Source organism: Notolabrus celidotus, chromosome 9, assembly GCF_009762535.1.
Source record: "Notolabrus celidotus isolate fNotCel1 chromosome 9, fNotCel1.pri, whole genome shotgun sequence".
Classification (NCBI taxonomy): domain Eukaryota; kingdom Metazoa; phylum Chordata; class Actinopteri; order Labriformes; family Labridae; genus Notolabrus; species Notolabrus celidotus.
In genome coordinates, this window is record NC_048280.1 from 16,790,746 (window position 1) to 16,811,274 (window position 20,529).

At 40.2% G+C, this 20,529-nt stretch overlaps 1 protein-coding gene across 1 annotated transcript in view; it reads left to right on the top strand.

Moving 5' to 3' along the window:
- ntrk2a (neurotrophic tyrosine kinase, receptor, type 2a) overlaps positions 1 to 20,529 on the top strand; it is a 107,919-nt gene that overhangs the window by 71,382 nt on the left and 16,008 nt on the right. Inside the window, exons 16-19 of the mRNA XM_034692241.1 lie at positions 4,659 to 4,789; positions 15,345 to 15,517; positions 15,826 to 15,981; positions 16,370 to 16,454. Of these exons, the coding sequence (XP_034548132.1) occupies positions 4,659 to 4,789; positions 15,345 to 15,517; positions 15,826 to 15,981; positions 16,370 to 16,454 (545 nt within the window). The remainder of the gene's footprint in view (positions 1 to 4,658; positions 4,790 to 15,344; positions 15,518 to 15,825; positions 15,982 to 16,369; positions 16,455 to 20,529) is intronic.

Below are 20,529 nucleotides of genomic sequence, written 5' to 3' on the forward strand. Positions count from 1 at the left end.
CAGTTGTGCGTCTCATTGGAGGACTCGTAATCTCAATATCTTCGAAATTGCCGTGTTAGAAAAAAGTTCACCCCCTCACAGTGAGAGCACATCGAGAAATGAGCTATCCAGACTACACTCGTCTTTTGTACCAGGCTGTAAACATGTTTATTTTTGCTGTAAAGATCATCATTTTCCCATTCATGTGTATGTGACTTCCGGTACTTCCGGAGCCAGCCTCAAGTGGATCCTCGATGAACTGCAATTTTTAGCACTTCCGCATTGGACTCATATTTTTAGACTGGAGGTTGCCGCTTGGTATAATATGAGTCAAATGTGCACATGGGCACAGGAAGTGGATGTGCTGCAGCACCCCCTAAAGCAGACATAATGAAACCCCCCTGAGCTTCTAAATACATCTAAACTTACATTTTACTGATATCCAAGTGTGATACTTATCACACCGGAGCATGATTGTTTTGTCTCTACATAACCTGTAGGTAGTTAAGTAACACACAGGGCACTTTAGCTTGCTGTCTTGAGTAGGAATGTTAGCCCTTAAAAGAAGAGGAGCTTTATGTTCTTCATCTTCATAAGGATACACCTTCTTCTTGGCTCTGTGAACACTATCTCTCAATTTTTCCAACGTTTCTATCCCAGCAGATCCATTGAAGATTGTATTTTGTTGTATCAAGGGGATGAGGATTACCATTGTTCTGGAAAATGTTATTCAGAAGCCAACACGTGCGTACAGTGTTTGAAAACACCCATTTACACATACTTACACACCCACGATCACAAGAAGCTTGAGAAAATGTAGGTCATAATTAGCTCAAGAATGGAAGGTAGAAAGTTGGAAGGTGTAGTGGAAAAGAAAATACTAATTAAAAATATGACATGAATTGCATTAGGGGTTTGATGGAGAAAAAGGTTGGAAGTCTATCTTTATCCGTTTTTCAGATATGTTTGTATTTTCAACCTATCATAATTCTCTGTTAAAAGTAGGTGAAACGCCAAACGTACCGTTTGAAAACTGTTCCGGCTGTTTTGCGTCGAATCTAGGATCATGGAAATACTTTGGGCAGGTGAGAGAAGGGAAAAAAGGCAGGAGAGGCAGATGGTAAATAGGGAAAAATTATGTTCCAAGGCATTTATGTCTTTGGTTGTTTATGAGATGTTGATTAATGAGCAGAGGTGTAATGGGTGGATCCTTTAGGAAAATATAGAGAAACTGTAGGACGGAGGAAAAGGGGTGGTGGGAAAAGCACAGAGAGGAGGTGGTAGATGGGAAATATTATTTCTCTTGATGTTAATGTTGTAAGCAGTAACAAGCGATGGAAAAAAAGAGTGATGGAGCAGCAGAGAAAGAACATGTGCCTGGATGTTAATGTTTTGGAGACGTTGATTAAAAAGTGATAGGTTTAGCAGCTGAGAGGAATGGCAACAGGGAGGAATAAATGAAGGAACAGAGGGATGCTAAATAAGGAATGTAAGAGTGAGATAATGAGACTGGATGGAGTGATGCTAAATGAGGGAAAATGAGCGAATACGATAAGCATGGAAACGGGTACTAATTAAGAAAAACATCAGAGAACAAGAGTGTTAAGTTTGGTAAATGGGGAATAATATTTCTGTAGATCTTAATTAAGGATACTGATTGAGGAGACGAGGGCTGATGTGTAGCGCTGCAAGTAGAGACAAGGTTTAGTGATGAAAGCAGGAGAGTAAAACTGGTAAAACCAGAGAACTGAAGAGCAGAACTCACGAGAAATATGAGACCATAAAAAATAATACGCTGATTTGAAAAGTTCTTGATTGCTATGTGGAGACACCGTGGAAGTTGCTGAATAAATGAATGGAAAATTAGCTGCAATGACACATAAATGCACAATAAATTGAAAAAAATCAGGAAAACATTTGAATGGAGCACCAAATCTTCCTGGCTTAGTGAGAAAAAAAGGGAAAAGGGTGAAGCATTGGTACGCACACATCAATTTATTTGCTATTTGAGGGTGTAATTAAGGAGAAGTGGTGCCAGGGGTTTACATGGGTGAATGCTTATTACACAACCACATTAGGAAATAGTGCGGTGAGGTTATTAGCTGGTTAAAAGGCTGATGGTTGTGTTGTAGGGATGTGGGTTTAAAATGCTCCTGCTGCTGCTGCTGCTGCTGCATGGGGAGTTGTTGGTGCACAGAGATCTGTGACCTGCTGAACCGAAGATGATAATGTCACGAGGAAGATGCAACAGTTGCTACAGTGATAGCTCTATGCACTCAGCCTGTCTTCTACATGATGTTTTATTTATTATTATTATTATGTATTTTTGCTTTTGCAGAAAGCAACACAAAGTTGTTGGACTTGTTTTTTTTTTTATCAATACAGTTTAGAAATGTTTACTAATGGCATCAGACAAACCTTAACATCTTAATTTTCTTTACATGTTATCCACAAATTATTTCTTATGGTTTTCTATGCAAACACTTCAGAAAATGTTAAAAATGGAACTGTGACTAATAGCTGACATCATGAGTTTAACCGAAAATTCAGTCTTTTTCCCTACATGGCAAATTTGCAATGGCTTTCATTCACCACATGTTACATGGATGAACATCAACATCTCAGTTGGGGTTCCTTTTGGAGCAAATGTGTGCCAAATCAGATCATAAACTAGGATCTAGTTTTTGCTAGCTTTTACTACAGGTATTCTTACTTGAGAGCAGCACAGGAAAGATGTATTTACTAGAGATAGACTGATATGTTCTTTTTGGGGGCCGATACCGATACAGATTAGTAGTAGTCAAGGAGGCAGATAACCGATATTTGGAGTCGATATTCATTTGCAGTAGAAGGGGAAATATTGGCATCAAAATTTTGAATAATACAAACTCCAACACTTAACTTTGTTTAAATGCCTTTAAGCATATGTTTATTAAACAGCTTTTCAGATTTGCAACTTGTTAGGGGAGGGAGAAATGGAACACAAGCTAGGCTACGGTTTCTGCAGACGGGGTCATTTCTGCCATGTGATTTAGCAAATTTTGAAAGATTCCGACCCGAGCACTCACTTCGGTTTAGGTGTATGCTCTACTTGGAGTTACCTGGTGGTGCGGCTCTGCAGCAGAGCCAAAATAACCCAGTTTTAAATTGATCTCTTAACAGCCGTCAGATTTTTTAAAAAGGCAGATGCCGATATGCATCAAAATGCAGAATATAGGCACCGATAATCGGCCTGGCCGATAACCAGTCTATCCCTAGTAGATACTGCATTTTGGTTTGGTTTACAGTTCCATTTTGTATAAATTAACGTAATGACCAAATATCTTGGTACGCAAAGGCTAACAAAGTGGGTAGACACACACGCTCACATTTTGCGTAGCAGGTATTTTCTTAACCACTACTCTTACATTAAGAACTACAGTAGATGCTTTTAACTATCTGACGTGTATACCCTCTCTCTCTCTCTCTCTCTCTCTCTCTCTCTCTTGGGTTGTACAGTATTGGGTTATGGAGGACCTCAGTAGCTTACAGTGTAGATCGATGCTGCTTCTGAGAGTCTAGCTGGCCTTTAATGTGATATTCTGAGTGGACAGCTTTTCTTCAAATGCGCCTCTTAATCACATCACAGATAAATCTCAGCTCCTGGTGTCCTCTCTCTCTCTCTCTCTCTCTCTCTCTCTCTCTCTCTCTCTCTCTCTCTCTCTCTCTCTCTCTCTCTCTCTCTCTCTCTCTCTCTCTCTCCCTCTCTCTATGTGTGTGTTCAAGATGTACCCCTGTACTTGTATTGTAGGATAAAATGTATTCCCTTTGCATGCAGACAGTTGCAAATCTGGCATGCAGTCAAAACGGGGCTTAGCTGGGTCATAGTAAGGGCGCCATGCTGTGTATCATTCTGTAGAATAAAACCTTGTATCACCAACAAGGTGAGATGCCAAATTTTCTAAAAAAACAGCTGGCATGGAGTCACAGGTTACTTAGCAACAGAAAGCAGTTTTTTGGACTCTGATCCAACTATGAGTGAGCAGAAGGCGGAGAGAGATTATGTATAGAAAACAGACTGAAACAGGTTTTTATATATATATTTACAGTAAAGTGTAAACCAGATCCAATATGCCAGAACATTGATTTTGTTTACTTACTGTTGCATCCATATGATGAATAAAAAATAATTGTATATTTACTCAATAAAAATAGCCTCAAAACACACAATTAAATGCTGCTAAGGTCTGCCCTCTGCTTCAACTAATGCTGAAAATTATAATACAATAAAGTTGGCAGAGGCAGAAATTCGCCTCTGGGAATGGAGCTGTATGTGAATATGGATTGGGAGTACCAGAATATCATTTAGAAGGATCCCTCACATTTAAACGATTGTATATTTAGAAAGACAGCCAACAATCCTTTGAAAGAGTAAATACAACCTGCAGCCATGGTTTTATTCAAAAAGAGGATGAATCTACACTGAAATATGAACCGTATTTTGAGGATGCACATTAAACACAGACAAACTCGCATTTATACTACACAGACTGAACAGATAATAATTGTCAATGAAGTATGGAGCAATAACTTATCCCATTCTCACATTGACATCTTATTTCATTGATCTCATCATCTGTTTTTCTCCACCATAATTGAAGCTAATTTCTCTGTTATCTTTCCTATTTTTTCCCCCACAGTCGTCCAGCACATAAAGAGACACAACATCGTGCTGAAGAGAGAGCTGGGCGAGGGAGCATTTGGAAAAGTCTTCCTGGCCGAGTGTTACAACCTCTCACCTGACCAGGAGAAGATACTGGTGGCTGTCAAGGTAAAGTGGGAGCCCAACACATTTCAGAAGCTTTGTAGTTCAAATTTAAAAGCCCAGTAAAAAGTAAGTACAAGTCTGAGATCAAGAAGCTATTCTCACATTTAACCACGCGGCAGTGGTTTGAATGATGACAAGACATTTGTACACGTGTTTATGCTCTTATCTAAGTTACCCTTTCCTGCTGCATCTTTATGGTTAAAAAAATCCACAAAGCTCCCTCGTATTCTTTAAAAACTCTGTAGCATCACTTGTTGATAGATCTTTAACGTGTTGATGGACTCTTTGTTTGTTCACATTTTTTCATCGCATAGTAATTGCTCTGTCAGCTTCTAGAGGACACAAGTCCAGATCTATGGCATTACTATTCTTAGTGTTAAACTCCCTTGGTTATATACCAAGAATGCGTAACTTTGGCAAACAAGGGAGCCCCAGTTTTGTTATTTGGCTTATCTCATCAAACCTCACAGAAACTTTCATCTGCCCTATGCAAAATAGTCCTCCATCTGCATTGTTGCACTTGAGGCATGTGGTGAAGTCATGTTTAATCCATAGACTGTATAAAATTTGGACGTAGTATCCGTGACGTCACTCATCTGTTTCTGATGTGCAGTTTTGAGGCCAATCGGCGTCGGCAGCCATATTGCTGCTATCGAGCGATTGTGACGTAAAGAGGCGGGCTTTGAGCCTCCTAGCCAACAGCTACAGTGTTCCCACTTGTCAATCAAGTCAGCTGTGCGTCTCATTGGAAGACTCGTAATATCAATATCTTCGAAATTGCCGCGTTGGAAAAAGGTTCACCCCCCTCAAAGTGTCATGAAATGAGCTATCCAGACTACACTCATCTTTTGTACCAGGCTGTAAACATGTTTATTTCTGCTGTAAAGATCAGCTCTTTTGAATTGGTGTGTATGTGGTTTCCAGTACTTCCGGAGCCAGCCTCAAGCGGATCCTCAATGAACTGCAGTTTTTAGCACTTTCGCATTGGACTCATGTTTTTAGACCGGAGGTTGCCGCTTGGTTTAATCAAATAAAACTGGAACCATTAGCAAACCTCTAAGTTGTGTTTATGAATTCCAGGAAGTGTTAACAAGCAAAGAACACAAGTCCTCTACACCATAACACATCATTCAAAAAGGGGCTTGGTAGTTTGCATATGTAGCTGCTTAGTAACAAGTAGTAGCATCCACTTCATGTTTCCAACATTAACACAAGACACATGTTTGGCATGCCATCATACTCAACTTGAGTTACTGTCCATTTCATTGATTAGCCAAAAGGGACAGATTTACAATGTTTAACTTCTGTATTGGCTGTTTAAGAAAAAGGCCTCAAGGAGTCTGTCATCAAATCATCTCATGTTAAATAAAGAGCTGTGGTTGGTCTGAGCTGAATCAGCTCCATCCGGAGGGGGAGACACTTCTGCCAGAACAAATAAGAAATGAGCTGACTAATATGTCCTGTGCTCAGGCTTTGAGTTTACAGTAAATTTAGATGTTTTTCAGTATGACAAGAAAGAGAATCCAAGACTTTTAGCAGTATACTTTGCATTGTCTTTAAATTGTGAGATTGTACAGGGTAAGTGACAAGGTTATTGAAGAAAAATCATCTACTTGTAATTAAACTCATCTCAAACTTTGTTTTTCTTGCAAACACTAAAAAAACACCAGATATAGATGGGCAGATTGCGTAATAAGGGAAACACAAACCATCCAGCCCGCATCAGAAAGAAAATATCTTAATTTGGAGGAGTCAAGTTTCACTGTGAGATATTTTGAAATCTCTCCTCCAGCAGAATGATTGTTGGCACAAAAATACAGCCCATAATGTCATTACTGAAGGTTGAGTTATTGCTTTTTCTGCTGAGATCTGATACCCGAGACACAGTTGAAATATTGAGCAGTTCACAGCAGTTAAATGTATGATCCTTTATGGATTTGTGGCATTTTTAGGGAAAATCCTTCATATGGCCTCCGTACAGTTAAGACTCCATGTTCTCCTGGCCTTCATTTCCTCTGCTATTGTTAGAAAGTCATTCCTTTCAAGAGTTTCTCTCTTTAAGCAGTGAGGTGGAATTACAATCAAACCGCTGACTTCCTGGGTCAAATTGAACGAGTTCCCTTAGAGCATCCTCTCATCACATCCATCTCTCCATCAACCATGCTTTCTCTCCTGGTTTGCGGTGAAACTAGATCTGATTGGTGAAGAACTTCTCATTAACAATACATGACCTGTGAGAGACCCCCCTCTCCTTCCTTTACCCCTCCACTTCCTCTGTCTGCAGCACTTCAGCTCTAACTCTCACCTGCAGTACTTTTTCCTCTTCTCTGCAGCTTCCCAATCCTGTTACTTTCCTTTTCCTAAATCCTCCACCTTCTTTTCTCTTCCTGCACCTCCTGTCTTTCTCCAGCTTAGCTCTAAATCGCTTGCTGGCCCCACTGATGTTTGCTGCCAGCTTAGCTACAGCTCAGTGTGAGCAGTGGGTAAAATATGCACCTGAAAAAATCCCTGGAAGCAGTCTTCTTGGTTGTAAAACAAGATGCTGCATTGCCGACTGCTCGTCAAATCTGGTAAAACATTTTATAATCAGCACTCAAACTTACACTAAAAATAAATTGTGTTTCCCAAACGGCATGGAGACATGATGCAGATAAATTATTTAATCATTAGAGTCACTTCATTGATTTGACTTGCTCAATTGGATTTTTTCTTTTTCAATTAGCTAATGTACCACCTGCTTATAGTACACTCTTCCTGCTCTTCCCATCCTCGTTTTTCTGTCAACTGACGACATCAACATGACTCACCATTTCTCTCTAGTTGTCTCTTTCTCCTCCTTGGTGCTGCGTCAACAAACAGCAGATGTGATGAAAGCTGGTGGGGAGACAGATTTTTCAAATAAATAATTACATTTCATCCACTCTGCCTCGCTTAAAGGGCCAATTTACACAAATTACAAATCGAACTATAAGGGTCTGCTTCTTTGCTAAGGGAGAGTAAATAAAATGATAGCTGGTAACAATGAGAATTAAGTACGAGAATATAACAGTTATCTATGTTTGTCAGGCAATGCTCTCTTGTCTTTGTCACATAGACATGCTTTTAGAAGGAGTTAGAATCTTGAGAATGTGCTACTTTTCCAGAATGTTTCCACTCCAGCTCCTGTAGCTCACTGCAGTTTCTCACTGAGCTTTCATTCGTTTTTTACTCTGAAAGAATGAAGTGTATTCCTGGAGTCAACAGTACTACCCAGTCGTGAACTCAGGCTGTTCGAAGGGTCGGAGCAGAAACAATAAATAAAAAGGCAAAGACTGCATGGGGTTGGAAGCCAGAGCACAGAATGGTATCAAGCATGGAAGGCAGTGTTTTGCATTTTCTCCACTAGAGAGGCACACAGTAGGGCAAGTTATCACGCTTTTCCACTAGAGGCACACTGTAGGGCACCCAAAGACCATGTTACAATCTTTTCTTTGCAGGAAGCACAACCTGTAAGATAGGTTATCTAATTTTCTCCACCCATTTCACTTGGTTAGTTCATTTTTTCTACTAAAAAAGGCACCCTGTGTTTTTTTTTGCCTTTTCTACTTAATAAGGCTGTGTTATCACAATATCTTGGGGAAAAAACTATCTGAGGGTGACGTTATCTTTTTTTGGTCCACTTGAAGGCTCCTCTATGTAAGAAATTATCATATTACCTCCACTAGAAGGGCGTTACTAAGGTGACCCTGAAGGCCAGAAGTAATAAATATTTCAAAAACGCAAAATACATTCAAGTTAACAAAATAAATTTCACTTAACAAAATACATTTAACTTAACAAAATAAATTTCACAGAACATAAATACATTTCACAGAACAAAAATAAATGTCAGAGATCACGAATACATTTCAGATATAGCTAAATAAATTTCCCGTTCACACTGGATACATAGCAGAGCCAGCGCAAAATTTCAAGTGTTTACCAGGATGGAAGAGGAGCTTGAGTTGATAGCGCAATACTTCAACAAGGAATATACATATAATATGTAGGGATGCACTGAAAATTCAGCCACCGTAAATTTTTCGACTGAAAATGGCCCAAAAGTGCATTTTCGGTTTTCGGCCGAAACACTTTTTTTCACACAAACAACAAGGCCGAAACAGAATGTTGTGATGGTGCAAGCAGAAATCGTGTCTGGATTGCTTTGTGCAAAAGCGAGTCCTGCAGCGCAGATCACAAGTTCCCCGCGACATTCACTTCACACCAGTGGGTCTTAATAGAGAACATTCCCTCTCTTCTTGCCCCTTTGAGCAACTAACTAAAGAGATCAGCTCCTCTGATGCATCTGTAGCAGACGTTATTCGTTTAACTGCAGCACTAAAGCGTCTTCTAAGCAACGAGGTTGAGACGGACCACAGTGTGAAAACAATGAAAAGAACACTCTTAGAGTCTGTCAGCACACGTTTCACTGAGATCTATTCGGATCCTCTGCACTTCATCACGACTGTACTTGTTCCGCGTTATAAAGATCATTACTTGGATGTGGGAATAAAGCAGTGCGCACGAGAAATGATCCAGGCCGCGATGGAGACGGAGAAGCGCACAGTGCAGGAGACGGAGAACATAGCGGCTTAGTGGCAGGGGCGTGTCCAGAGCCTTTTGACCGGGGTGGCCCAACTGATGCTCTGACATAGGCAGGGGTGGCCAGTGCATTTACAAATAAATAACATTTACCCTTTCTGTCTTCACAACCTACTTTCATTAAAGTCCTAAACAGTTGTTATATTCCCTTTGACTTAAAAAAAAAACATGACAAAGTGGCATACATCTCCTAAGCTTAACTCTTTAAGGACTTTAAGGACAAAAGATGTTTTTTTCAAAGTCACATCTGAGGATAAAGAGCCTAGAAAATGCCTGTGTAACACAAACAGAAAATGCATGGCTTAATCTCAAATCCAAGGGGTGAAATGTTACAACTGTCACCGGTCTCTCTACTAATAATTGGCATTATAATTTGTTTCAGTGTTTCGGTTTTCGGTTTTCTGCCTTGGTTTCCTCATTGTCGGTTTTCGGTTTCAGCCAAGAATTTTCATTTCGGTGCATCCCTAAAGCCCAAGATCCACAGGATGCGTCGCGTTACGTTACGGCTGCGCCGCGCACGTCGCAGCAAATAGGTTCCCATTCAAGTCAATGCTCTAGAGTCCACAGGGCGCGCTGCGGCGCGTCTCAGCTCCGTCTCTGGAGCGTTCCGCCGCGCCGCTCTGCCAGAGATACGCGGGGAGTCTATTTTCGCCGCTCCCCGCGCCCAGCACGCGTCAATCGACACAGAAATGATCGAACTATCCCGGAAGTCAGGCACGAGGATCGTATGCAACATCCGCTCACTTTCAAAATAAACACCATGTGCAAACACAAGATCGTAAATTTCACCACTTCTTCAACATTACGTCATAACCTGTGGCATCGGGCCAGACGTCAGTCTCAAAAGATATCCGACACCATGGACGAGGAAAAGTTTATACTGTGTTGTTCTCGCGCGTTTTGGAGTTCTCGAGGGATCTTGAGTTTCCTGCTCCGGAGTGCGCGCAGCTCCAAACACGCATCCTATGGACCAGGGCGAAAGCCCCGGGACGGAGCAGAGCCGTGTCGCAGCCGTAACGCGGCGCACACGCATCCTGTGGACTCCCCGAGTAATAGTGTGATTCTTGGAATGCTCCTCTCGTACCATGAAATACATAGATCAATTGGAACCCTTAAATCCTTAAATCAGGCTTTAAAGACCTCAAACTGCAGAGAAGGGGCGGATACTTTGACATTCATTCAAAGATTCTTGTTTGCTTTATTTGATGGCGTGGTCACGACCGACAGTGACCTTAATGAAGCTCTTGTGTTCATGAATCCGCTCGTAATCCTTACAGCGTCCGGCTGGACAAGACAATATTGCCCCCTTAACTACATTCAATGAAGAACATCCGCCCCTTCTCTGCAGTCCAAGGTCTTAAAAGCGTGATTTAAGGATTTAAGGGTTCCAAATGATATGTGTATTTCATGATACGAGGAGAGCATTTCAAGAATCACACTATATGTATGTCCCTTGTTGAAGTATTGTGCTATCAACTCAAGCTCCTCTTCTATCCTGGTAAACACTTGAAATTTCGCGCTGGCTCTGCTATGTATCCAGTGTAAACAGGAAATGATAAATGCCTGATGCCGGACAGACTTGGGTTTAGCCAATCACAAACAAGTACCATGGTCCTAACCTTTCCGGTTTCTTGAAATATATTTTGTGATCTCCGAATTTTGTTTTGTGTTCTCTAAATTTATTTAGCGCTTTTGAAATATTTATTACTATTGGCCTTCAGGGCAGCCCTACATCACAGAGGGCATGCAACAACATCCCCTTAGAACGAAGCACACTGGTTTTGCATGTTATCCCCTGTAGAAATAATTTTCACCACAAGACAGCAAACAGTATTTTATTATCTATGCAGGAAACACCGCCTGTGGGGTAGGTTTACTTGTTTTCTCCACCAATAGAGCTACCCGAGGAGCACATTGTTATGTTTTCTCTACTAGAAATACAACCCAAAAGCACAACATTATGCCTGGCTTATTCCACTTTGAGAAAAACCTATGAGGCATGGTTTATTTATTTGCTCAACCAGAAGAGTACCCTGGAGGGGCCCTCAATGCTGTTTTTCCAGGAGGGTGGTCATTAGGACACATAATCACATTTTCACCACTAGAAAGGAAACCCAGCATCCAAGCTATCATGTTAGAACAATATTAAGTGCTTCTAAAAATTCACCAATTATTCCATAGTTTGGGGAACTGAAATGCCATGACATCATGGTTTAATCAAGCCCTTGCCAGGACTTCTATTATGAAATTGTATAGCAAACTAATGTCTATTTTCTTTGTTTTTTATGCTGACTTTCTGGAAGTTTACATAAAATTTGTGTGACAGTCTGATGGAAAAACATTAACAATATACATGGAGCAGGGCCAAGAGTTGTCAGTTCATTTAATCATCATTGCAGCCAGCTTCTCCACTCCTCAACAATGGAGTGATTTGTATGTTGAGGTTGATTTTCCTTTGAACGCCCTCACCCCTATTGAATACTCATGTACATACTGCACTTATGTTGCACCCTGTCATGCATGGTATATTACAGAAACATGTTCTCCTGTGTATAGCTCATTACAATATGCTATAGTCACTAATCGAGCTTAATGGTCCTGGTTTTAGAGTTGGCTATCAATCAGCCAGTCTGGCATAATACAGGAGCGACTCTTACTGTTACTATACCTCATACTCTGAGGCCCCATCGATCACAGGAACACATGCAGATACACAGAAATATACATGCAGGCTGCTACATACCATCAATCATCAAAAGCCTGCACTTTAATAATGTTGCCTTCAAAAATGTAAATGTAAGCCACTACGTTCCTGAGCCAGAGGTTGTTGATTGCCTTTTATTTGTCCGGGGATGCCAGTTTGCACAGGCTAGATGACTAACAGTGCAACATTGACACTGTTAGCCTGGGAATTAATGTAGCAATACATACAGATACAGGCAATAGTTCATGTGTAGATGCTTCTGGCTCACAGTCTGTTTTAACTTTCCTGAATTCAACATTAATATGGTTCTGCCCTTCAGTGATGAATATTTGTTACAGTGGGTATTAAATTGAAAAGTTCAGTTAGCTTACTGAGCCCAGTGGAGCAGCGCATGTGCTTGCCAGAAAGACAGATTTATTTTCTTAAATCAAATTTTGCATCCAAGGTCTCATTTCACACAGCACACAGTGTAGGCTACACAAAGTGCAGTATGCACAGTGTCAGCTTAGGAGTTATTCTATAAAAGCTTCAGCGGACCATCATCAATCAAACAGAGATCATGAATAAAGCTAAATGTTATGAGCAGTGGTGCATTTTTTATAAAGGTTCATAATTTGTACTTGGCTTCATTAAAAGTTATATTAAGTAATAACTAATACTTTATAGATAACTTCTCAAACATTTTCAGAAGACAGGTTAGATTTCCAGGTCGTGTTGGTGCTTATCTCTCTGACATTTTTTGATTCGGGCTTTGTTTCATTGGGTTTAAGTAATAGACTGTATATAAAATGGACAGCGTCGCTCCGCCTTTTCCTATTGTGCGGTTTTGAAGCCAAAATATCCCGTTAAGAATACAGACATCATTAACATTTTCTACAGCCAGAGTCTGCACAGTAAGGAATTTGTGTTTCCACGGTAACAAGCTCCGCCCTACAGCATATCGTCCCGAGATCCTGCAGAGTTACTCTCTACGGCAGCTGTCAATCAAAGTAAACCCGGATGTAAAACCCCGTTTTTTTAACCTCTAATAACTAACAAAAAATAAACTTTTTAGAAAAAAGAGGCTTTGAACACAAAACAGTCAAAGAATAGCTACATATCACCACAGCATACAGATGTGAGAAACTTTCGTACCATGTGTATTTATTTTTTAAAGTTTGACTGCAGCTCCATTCAAATGAATGGAGGAGACAGAGTTTTTGACCTACACTGCAGCCAGCCACTAGGGAGAGCAGTTTTTGTGGCAGCCTCACTTCGAGCCGAGCGACATGACGTTCATTTTATATACAGTCTTTGGTTTTAGTTAATGGAAAAGACTCCTTGGATTGATAATCTGACCTCCTGTTTATGTTCACAGAACTATGCTAACAATTCATTAGCTTGGGATTTTCTAAAGTGACTAATTTCCTAATAATTTAAACAGAAATTTAAATTCAGACTAACCAGCAATACTTTGGATAAGAAAACACTCGGAAAACAGTTGAAATGAAGCATTTGATTTTGTTTAACATGACTAATCACAGGATCACAAAGTCTTCGAGTAAAGGATGTCGAAATTGGGTCGCAGGGTGTGGCTAACATCAGCCGAGCTAGCACCACTAGCCTTGGGTCCTCCTTGCAGGTTAACGCTCACATGCCTGGTTACACTTTGCACTGGTCGAGTGTTTGTATGCCAGTTTAACCACACAGTATACAACTTTATCTCCATTTCTAGATCAAAATACTGTCATCTGCACAGCTCAAAAAGATGCAATCTGTCATCTGTGCTTGATTACATCCGGATAGTATAGAATTATAGCATTATGGTCAGCATGGACGCATCGTTTGACTGGCATTTCAAGCCAACAATAATAGAAATATTAATAATTTATTTGATGGAGCAGTCATTCTGGTGCCAACTATAGAGAGGGTGACTACATTTTATAATTTTACTAACTAAACAGGCACATCCCTATTAATGCAGATTGGAGCACTTTCTAGAAATAAGTATTTCTTAATAACTTTTCAACTGCATCGTTCAAAACACAAAGGACACCATGGCAACATGAACATGTCTTCTTACTAAACCATAGATCAGAAGTAAATTATCATTATGCCATTTTCCAATTTTTCCAAAATTTTAAATCATTCAGAAAGGTTGGTATCAATGTTAACAATGTTATCAGGCATCCTTTCGAGTAAGGTTTCTTCTACTTTAACAAAAACATAGCACACAGTCAGCCACATGAAGTAAAAAACTGGAATATAACACAAAGCCACTTTCATCAGAGCAAATTCACCCCAGTCAGTGAACTAAGATTTCCCATACATGTCTGATATCACATTTCAAACCCAGATTGGAGCACACGCTATCATACAGTATCCATACTGCAATAAACCACCCTTTAATCTTCATGCAATATCACATTACTTACTGTAATGTACATGACCAAGCCTCACTTCCATGATACATGATTACTTAAATGCGGGTGGGTGGAGTTACAGCCTGTCTCATTTTCTGGTATCTCAGCGTTCTGGCTGAAAGGTCGTGGGTCATTTCCTTCTTACTGAGCTTTCTTCTCCTTGTCCCTTAAACCTTTATTTGTAATAGGAGCTGCTATCTGCGATGTTAGCACACAGGCAGACACACACGCACACACAAGGTGCACTGTGAATGTATATCTGTATCCTATATTGTAGGAAGACAATCAATTATTCATGTAGGACAAGAAGATTTTTTCTATATTTTTCCACTTTTGATGTGAAATGAATAGAGACCCCCGTATCATTTTCATTTCCTGCATCTCTTTTTCTCTCCATCTCTCACACTCGTTCTTTTTCTCTCTGTCACAGATGCTTTTGTTACACAACCTCTCTGACAGGTTTCCTGATTCATGTAGGGAAGGACCAAGATTAGTTACTAAAGAAACCAGGGAATATAATGAATGCAAATAGTGCTGTACTATATAATGGCTTACATTAATATAAAATGACTTCATTTGTCTTTTGCTCAACTGTAATAGCAGCCTTTGCTCTGTGCCTGTACTTTCACTGTGTGTGCTAAACGTTGCTGTAGCTCACTTTTACAAGGCAAGACACTTACATTTTTGGTAGGACATGAGCCAAATAAATTGGAGCAGAATGGGTGCACTGTGAACATGATTGGAAACAGTGTATGAGGCACAATGTGTACATTTTTAATTTGTGAGTACATGAAAATGTCAACTCTCTCTTTGTGTGGGTGTGTGTGTGCAGACACTGAAAGAGGCCAGTGAAAATGCCAGAAAAGATTTCCACCGGGAGGCTGAGCTGCTTACCAACCTTCAACATGAACACATCGTCACTTTCTATGGAGTGTGTGTGGAGAGTGATCCTCTCATCATGGTGTTTGAGTACATGAAACATGGAGACCTCAACAAGTTTCTCAGGCAAGGCTTCTTCCTCATCACATTAAAATCTCATAGAAATGGCAGCTGCTGTGCTGAAATATAGACTTTGTTTTCTAAATTATTTTTTTAAAAAGTGTTTCAAAAGACAACACAATCTGTACTCTGTACTGTTCTGGTAGCAATCTGTCCAGTAGAAGTTTTCTCAGCTTTTTAATAAAAAACATGTTGTCTTGTAAATGCGCTCCTAGAAGAGCAGATGGTATTTTGGCTGAAAGTAGGCAACACAGCAGAAACATAAATGACATCAAACATCATGACACCACCAATAAACCCTTGTTCCTTCACAGGGCTCACGGTCCAGATGCAGTTCTGATGGCAGAAGGTCAGACCACTAGACCCGTAGAGCTGACCCAGTCTCAGATGTTGCACATCGCCCAGCAGATAGCATCTGGCATGGTGTACTTGGCTTCACAGCACTTTGTGCACCGCGACCTGGCCACCAGGTTTGTCTGCCACTCTGTTACAACAGAATTGTACAACTCTTACTATAATTGATTTAATATACAGTTTGATATTTGGAAGAAAAAAAAAACTGCCAAAAAAGTCAGCACTCCTTTGAGTGAGAACAGAAAACACAAGAAGATATTGTTTAAAAGCAAACATCCATGCTTGACTGCATGATTAACAGATTAAATGATTTACACTATGACTTGATAGCACCTATTTTATATAGCAACTTGAAAGCAATATATAAAGCTTCATGAACAGATATACTGTAACTATTGTATTAATATTGACCATAATGGTAGATGGAGCATAACTCATGCTCCGTAACATATTTATTCAATTATCCTCTGTCGTTTCTTTCTTGTTCTTGTGTTTGCCCATCAGGAACTGCCTGGTGGGGGAGAACCTGCTGGTAAAGATCGGAGACTTTGGCATGTCCAGAGACGTCTACAGCACTGACTACTACAGGGTAGGTGTATGTGTCGATATCTTTTCTGGCCCCTTTTTCAGCCTCCCTCCTCCCTGCTGCATGGGTCCCTCTCTGCTCCTCCCCTGCATGGGCATGACTGACGGACTCAGCAGAGTTACAATAAGAAGCTTGCTGTGGTAGGTCAATTAGACTGCAGTGAAGTCAAACATACGTACATGTCACTGTGTAGAGCTTACTGTGATGCCACGCTGTATATAATTAAATGAACTCAGGGGGAGGGAGGATAAAGAGTGTGTTCACTGAGGTCATACTGTGTGTGAAATCAGGGCAGTTTGTTTGGGAAGTACTGCAGCACTCTGCCATGGAGACCAGTTTACATTCATTGTTTGAGGATACATGTTTTCCAACACATTGTAATCAAAATGATCTATGAAAGTTAGTGTTAATTCTGACTACATATAATCAGACATATTTATAAAAGGTGATGTTTTTTAAGTGGCATGGTAATGATAATTAGGGTTATAGAGATATTATGCATATGCATCCATCCATAATCTTGGCCGTTCGGGGTCACGGAGGGATAGAGCCAATCCCAGCTGACTTCAGGGGGGAGGACAGGGTTCACCCTTGACAGGTCGTCAACCCATCACAGGGCGACATTGTGCATATAAAATATTTAACAGAACGGTCACCTATGCAAACACACTATAACAAATAAATAGGATATAGAAATGTATTGGCTGACGATACCCATGATATATGTGTGTACCGCACATATATTTTCTTAAGTGGAGATTTATCCCGTAAAATATTAAACATAAAACCTGAAGGTAATTCATCTGTTTTTTCAAATCGTTGCTTCAAAATGCTGAACACATGTTTGTGAAATAAGACTCTTAAATCAATAGTTTATTTTGAGAAATGCATTCAATATAAAAAATGTTCAAACATAACTTTTTACAGTGAAAGAAACAGCAGGTATTAAAAAAGCAACAACACGATAGTAACAAAAAACATTGTTTTGTCAAGAACTCCAGTTTAGAATATTAATATTAATACCTTATATAATCTATCTATTTAATGCAGAAAATATGGTACTATATAGTGAATATATACTGAAGGATGGTGCCAAACATAAACAGTGCTGCATACAGCACAAGCATTTACTCTGCAGGAAGTGTGAGTCAACAGGGTGTGACACACACACACACACACACACACACACACACACACACACACACACACACACACACACACACACACACACACACACACACCAGGACAGCACTGCTCAAAGTAAGGGGAGAGCAAAAACTGAAATACTCCCAAAAAAAGATACCCATTGCAGATTTGTGTGTGCGAGTCCATGTGTGTGTGAGTGTGTGAAGGGATGCTTAGCAGCTCTACTACGAGTTTCAAGAAAACCCTGGGGTGCAGAAGACTAACTGTGTGTGTTTTATCCTTCAGTGAAGCAATCTGTCACCTTTCCCAAAGGCAGAAATCTAATAAATCGTACTGATTGATTGATCGTGACTGTCCATTTTTTTCCTGCCCTTCCCCCCCTCCACAGTGACAAAGTGACACAAGTGACAGAGGCAGAGACCTCAGAGGAGGGAGAGAAAGAGAATGAGTGAAGGGGCACCGTTTGATGACAAGACGTAATGTGTTTTTGGACGAATAACAAGAAAAAATTCAGGAAGATAAGAATTATCTAATGGTAATTTGGTGCATATGAAGCTCAGTAATGGTGGTGATTCATATATTTTATTAATTTATTTAGAAAATAAAATTGTCTCAAATGTGTTGTATTGCCACAATTAAGAAACATTAGTGAAGTACAAAATTTCAAAAATATATAACTTGAACTTATTTATTAATTCATTAACACACTTTTCACACCACGTAATTTATATTTTTTTAATACAAAAAATATTAATAAATGCATTCATGCATTATACATTTTAGGTACATTTTCTGGTCTAAGATGACAACAAAGATTTGGTCCTGTAAGTCTTGTTGATTTTTTATCAGTCACTCACAGAGCTTGAAAAAAATTGGCACACATTTTATGGCTTAAAAGCTACAAGTTAAAAGTAAAAATTACAAAAATCAAATTGCCACAATCCATGTCTGTCCTGAGAACTTTAAAATGACTCCCCTGCTCTTTTTTTAGACGTTGCTACAATTAAATTTGGAATCGTTGGTTACGTTTGGCATCAAATTGAAGATGCAAAAAAGATTAAAAGCTTCTCCTCTGAGGCTTTCTTTTGTACTATATCTGTGTGACATCACACAGCTCCCACTCCTCCTCCTCCTCCTTCCTTTCACCCCTCCTCAATACGCTAAGCGCCGAGGCTGTAGCCATGGTGACGGTAGAAGGCAGTGGTGGTGGCGAGCCTCGGAGTTGTATCCAGCGTTTTCTCAGGAAGAAAAGTAATCAGAGAACTTCTGTTTAGTATGCTGAGGCAGTATGAGAGGAAGAGAGGGGGAGACAGAGGCATGAGGGTGGCAAAGAGATGAAAGGAGAGAAAAAGAGAAGGAGTAAAGGAGACATGGAGGGGAAAGGGTGGCAGGCCAGAGAGGGAGAAAATAAGACATAAATAAATATACAAAAGGAGAAAAAGAAGTAATAGAGCGATGCTAAGGTGAGAGCGGAGAGGTCTCCGTACAATGTACAGGATTGTCAATAACAAACACAAACACATTCGGCAGCTTTATACAACCACAGAACAGGAAATAAGAGACGGGAAACAGCGAGAAGTGACAGAAAAGGACAGGGAGGCAGACAGACGGGGAAAAAAATGAAATGCAAGAGAGAGGTACAGGATGGTGGGAGGTAAAACACAGTGATCCAGTCTTGTTTCAGCATCCAGGAGAGACAGGGAGGTGTGTGTGTGTGCGTGTGTGTGTGTGTGTGTGTGTGGTTGATGGGGGCTGTAGGGATCCAGTCATGCTCTTGCGTCAGAGGGGAGCAAAGATGAGTCATAGAGGAATTGGAGCCCCCCCCATCCCCATGTACACACACCCACCCCATACCTATGTGTGTGTTAGCGTGGGCTGTGGTGACGTCATTGAATCCCCTGTTACACAATGAAGCTGACAAAGAAGACACACTGGGCGCTTCCATTTAAATCTTCAGTTTTCTCCAGCCTTTTTTTTACTGTGTATATCTGCGTCAGATGGACTCACAGAGGCTGGATCCACACACTCTGCTGTCAACTCCCTTTCTCCCTAAACTGATTTCATGCCCAAATGTATAGGATAAAGGAGAATTAAATGTCTGCTTTGGTTTAAGGGCTGCAGGCTGTGTTACGCTGCTGACACAGACTGCTGAAAAAACACTGGCAACAAAGCAGAGCTAAACAATCTCTGCAGAGTAATTTGGCTGGTTTGCTTTTTTTTTTTTTACAACCCATCTCTGGGTCCCAACCCGGCTCAGGCAAACAGCATCTTAATGGAGCACCTGGAGAGGCCAGAGGGGAGCTGTATTCAGTGCAGGAGTGAGTGTGGACTGACAAAACACCACTGTCTGTATGAGAGGATATACACCAAGACAAAGAGGGTTCTGTTGCCACATAAAAAAAACATATGGAGGCTTCTTTGTCTTTATAGTGAAAATGACATCATTTCTAAAGACCAAACAATTCAATCAAATAAAATTATTACCTCTAATCTAATCTGTAAATATGAGAACAAAACTGCTCTTCATTAGTGATCTTAATGTAAACATGCACCATCTCTTGTGAAATAATGCATTCAAATTAATTTTAGTATGTGACGTGAAATGGCCTGCAACGTTTTAGGATAAAACCATGAATTTCCCACATACTTTTATTTACTAAGTTCTCATAATTAGACATGGTTTTGACAGTCTCACATCTACTCTTACTGGGGATGTACATTTTAAGTATTTTCCGTGATCGATTTTTGGAAATGTTAATGATCAATGATCGATTAATCAATAAAAAAACAAACATTATTTTTCTGTCAAAAACAAGCGGCAACCTCCGGTCTCAAATTATGAAGCCCATGCGGAAGTGTTATAAACTGCAATACATCAAGAATCTGCTTGAGGCTGGCTGCAGAAACACCGGAAACCACATACACATGAATA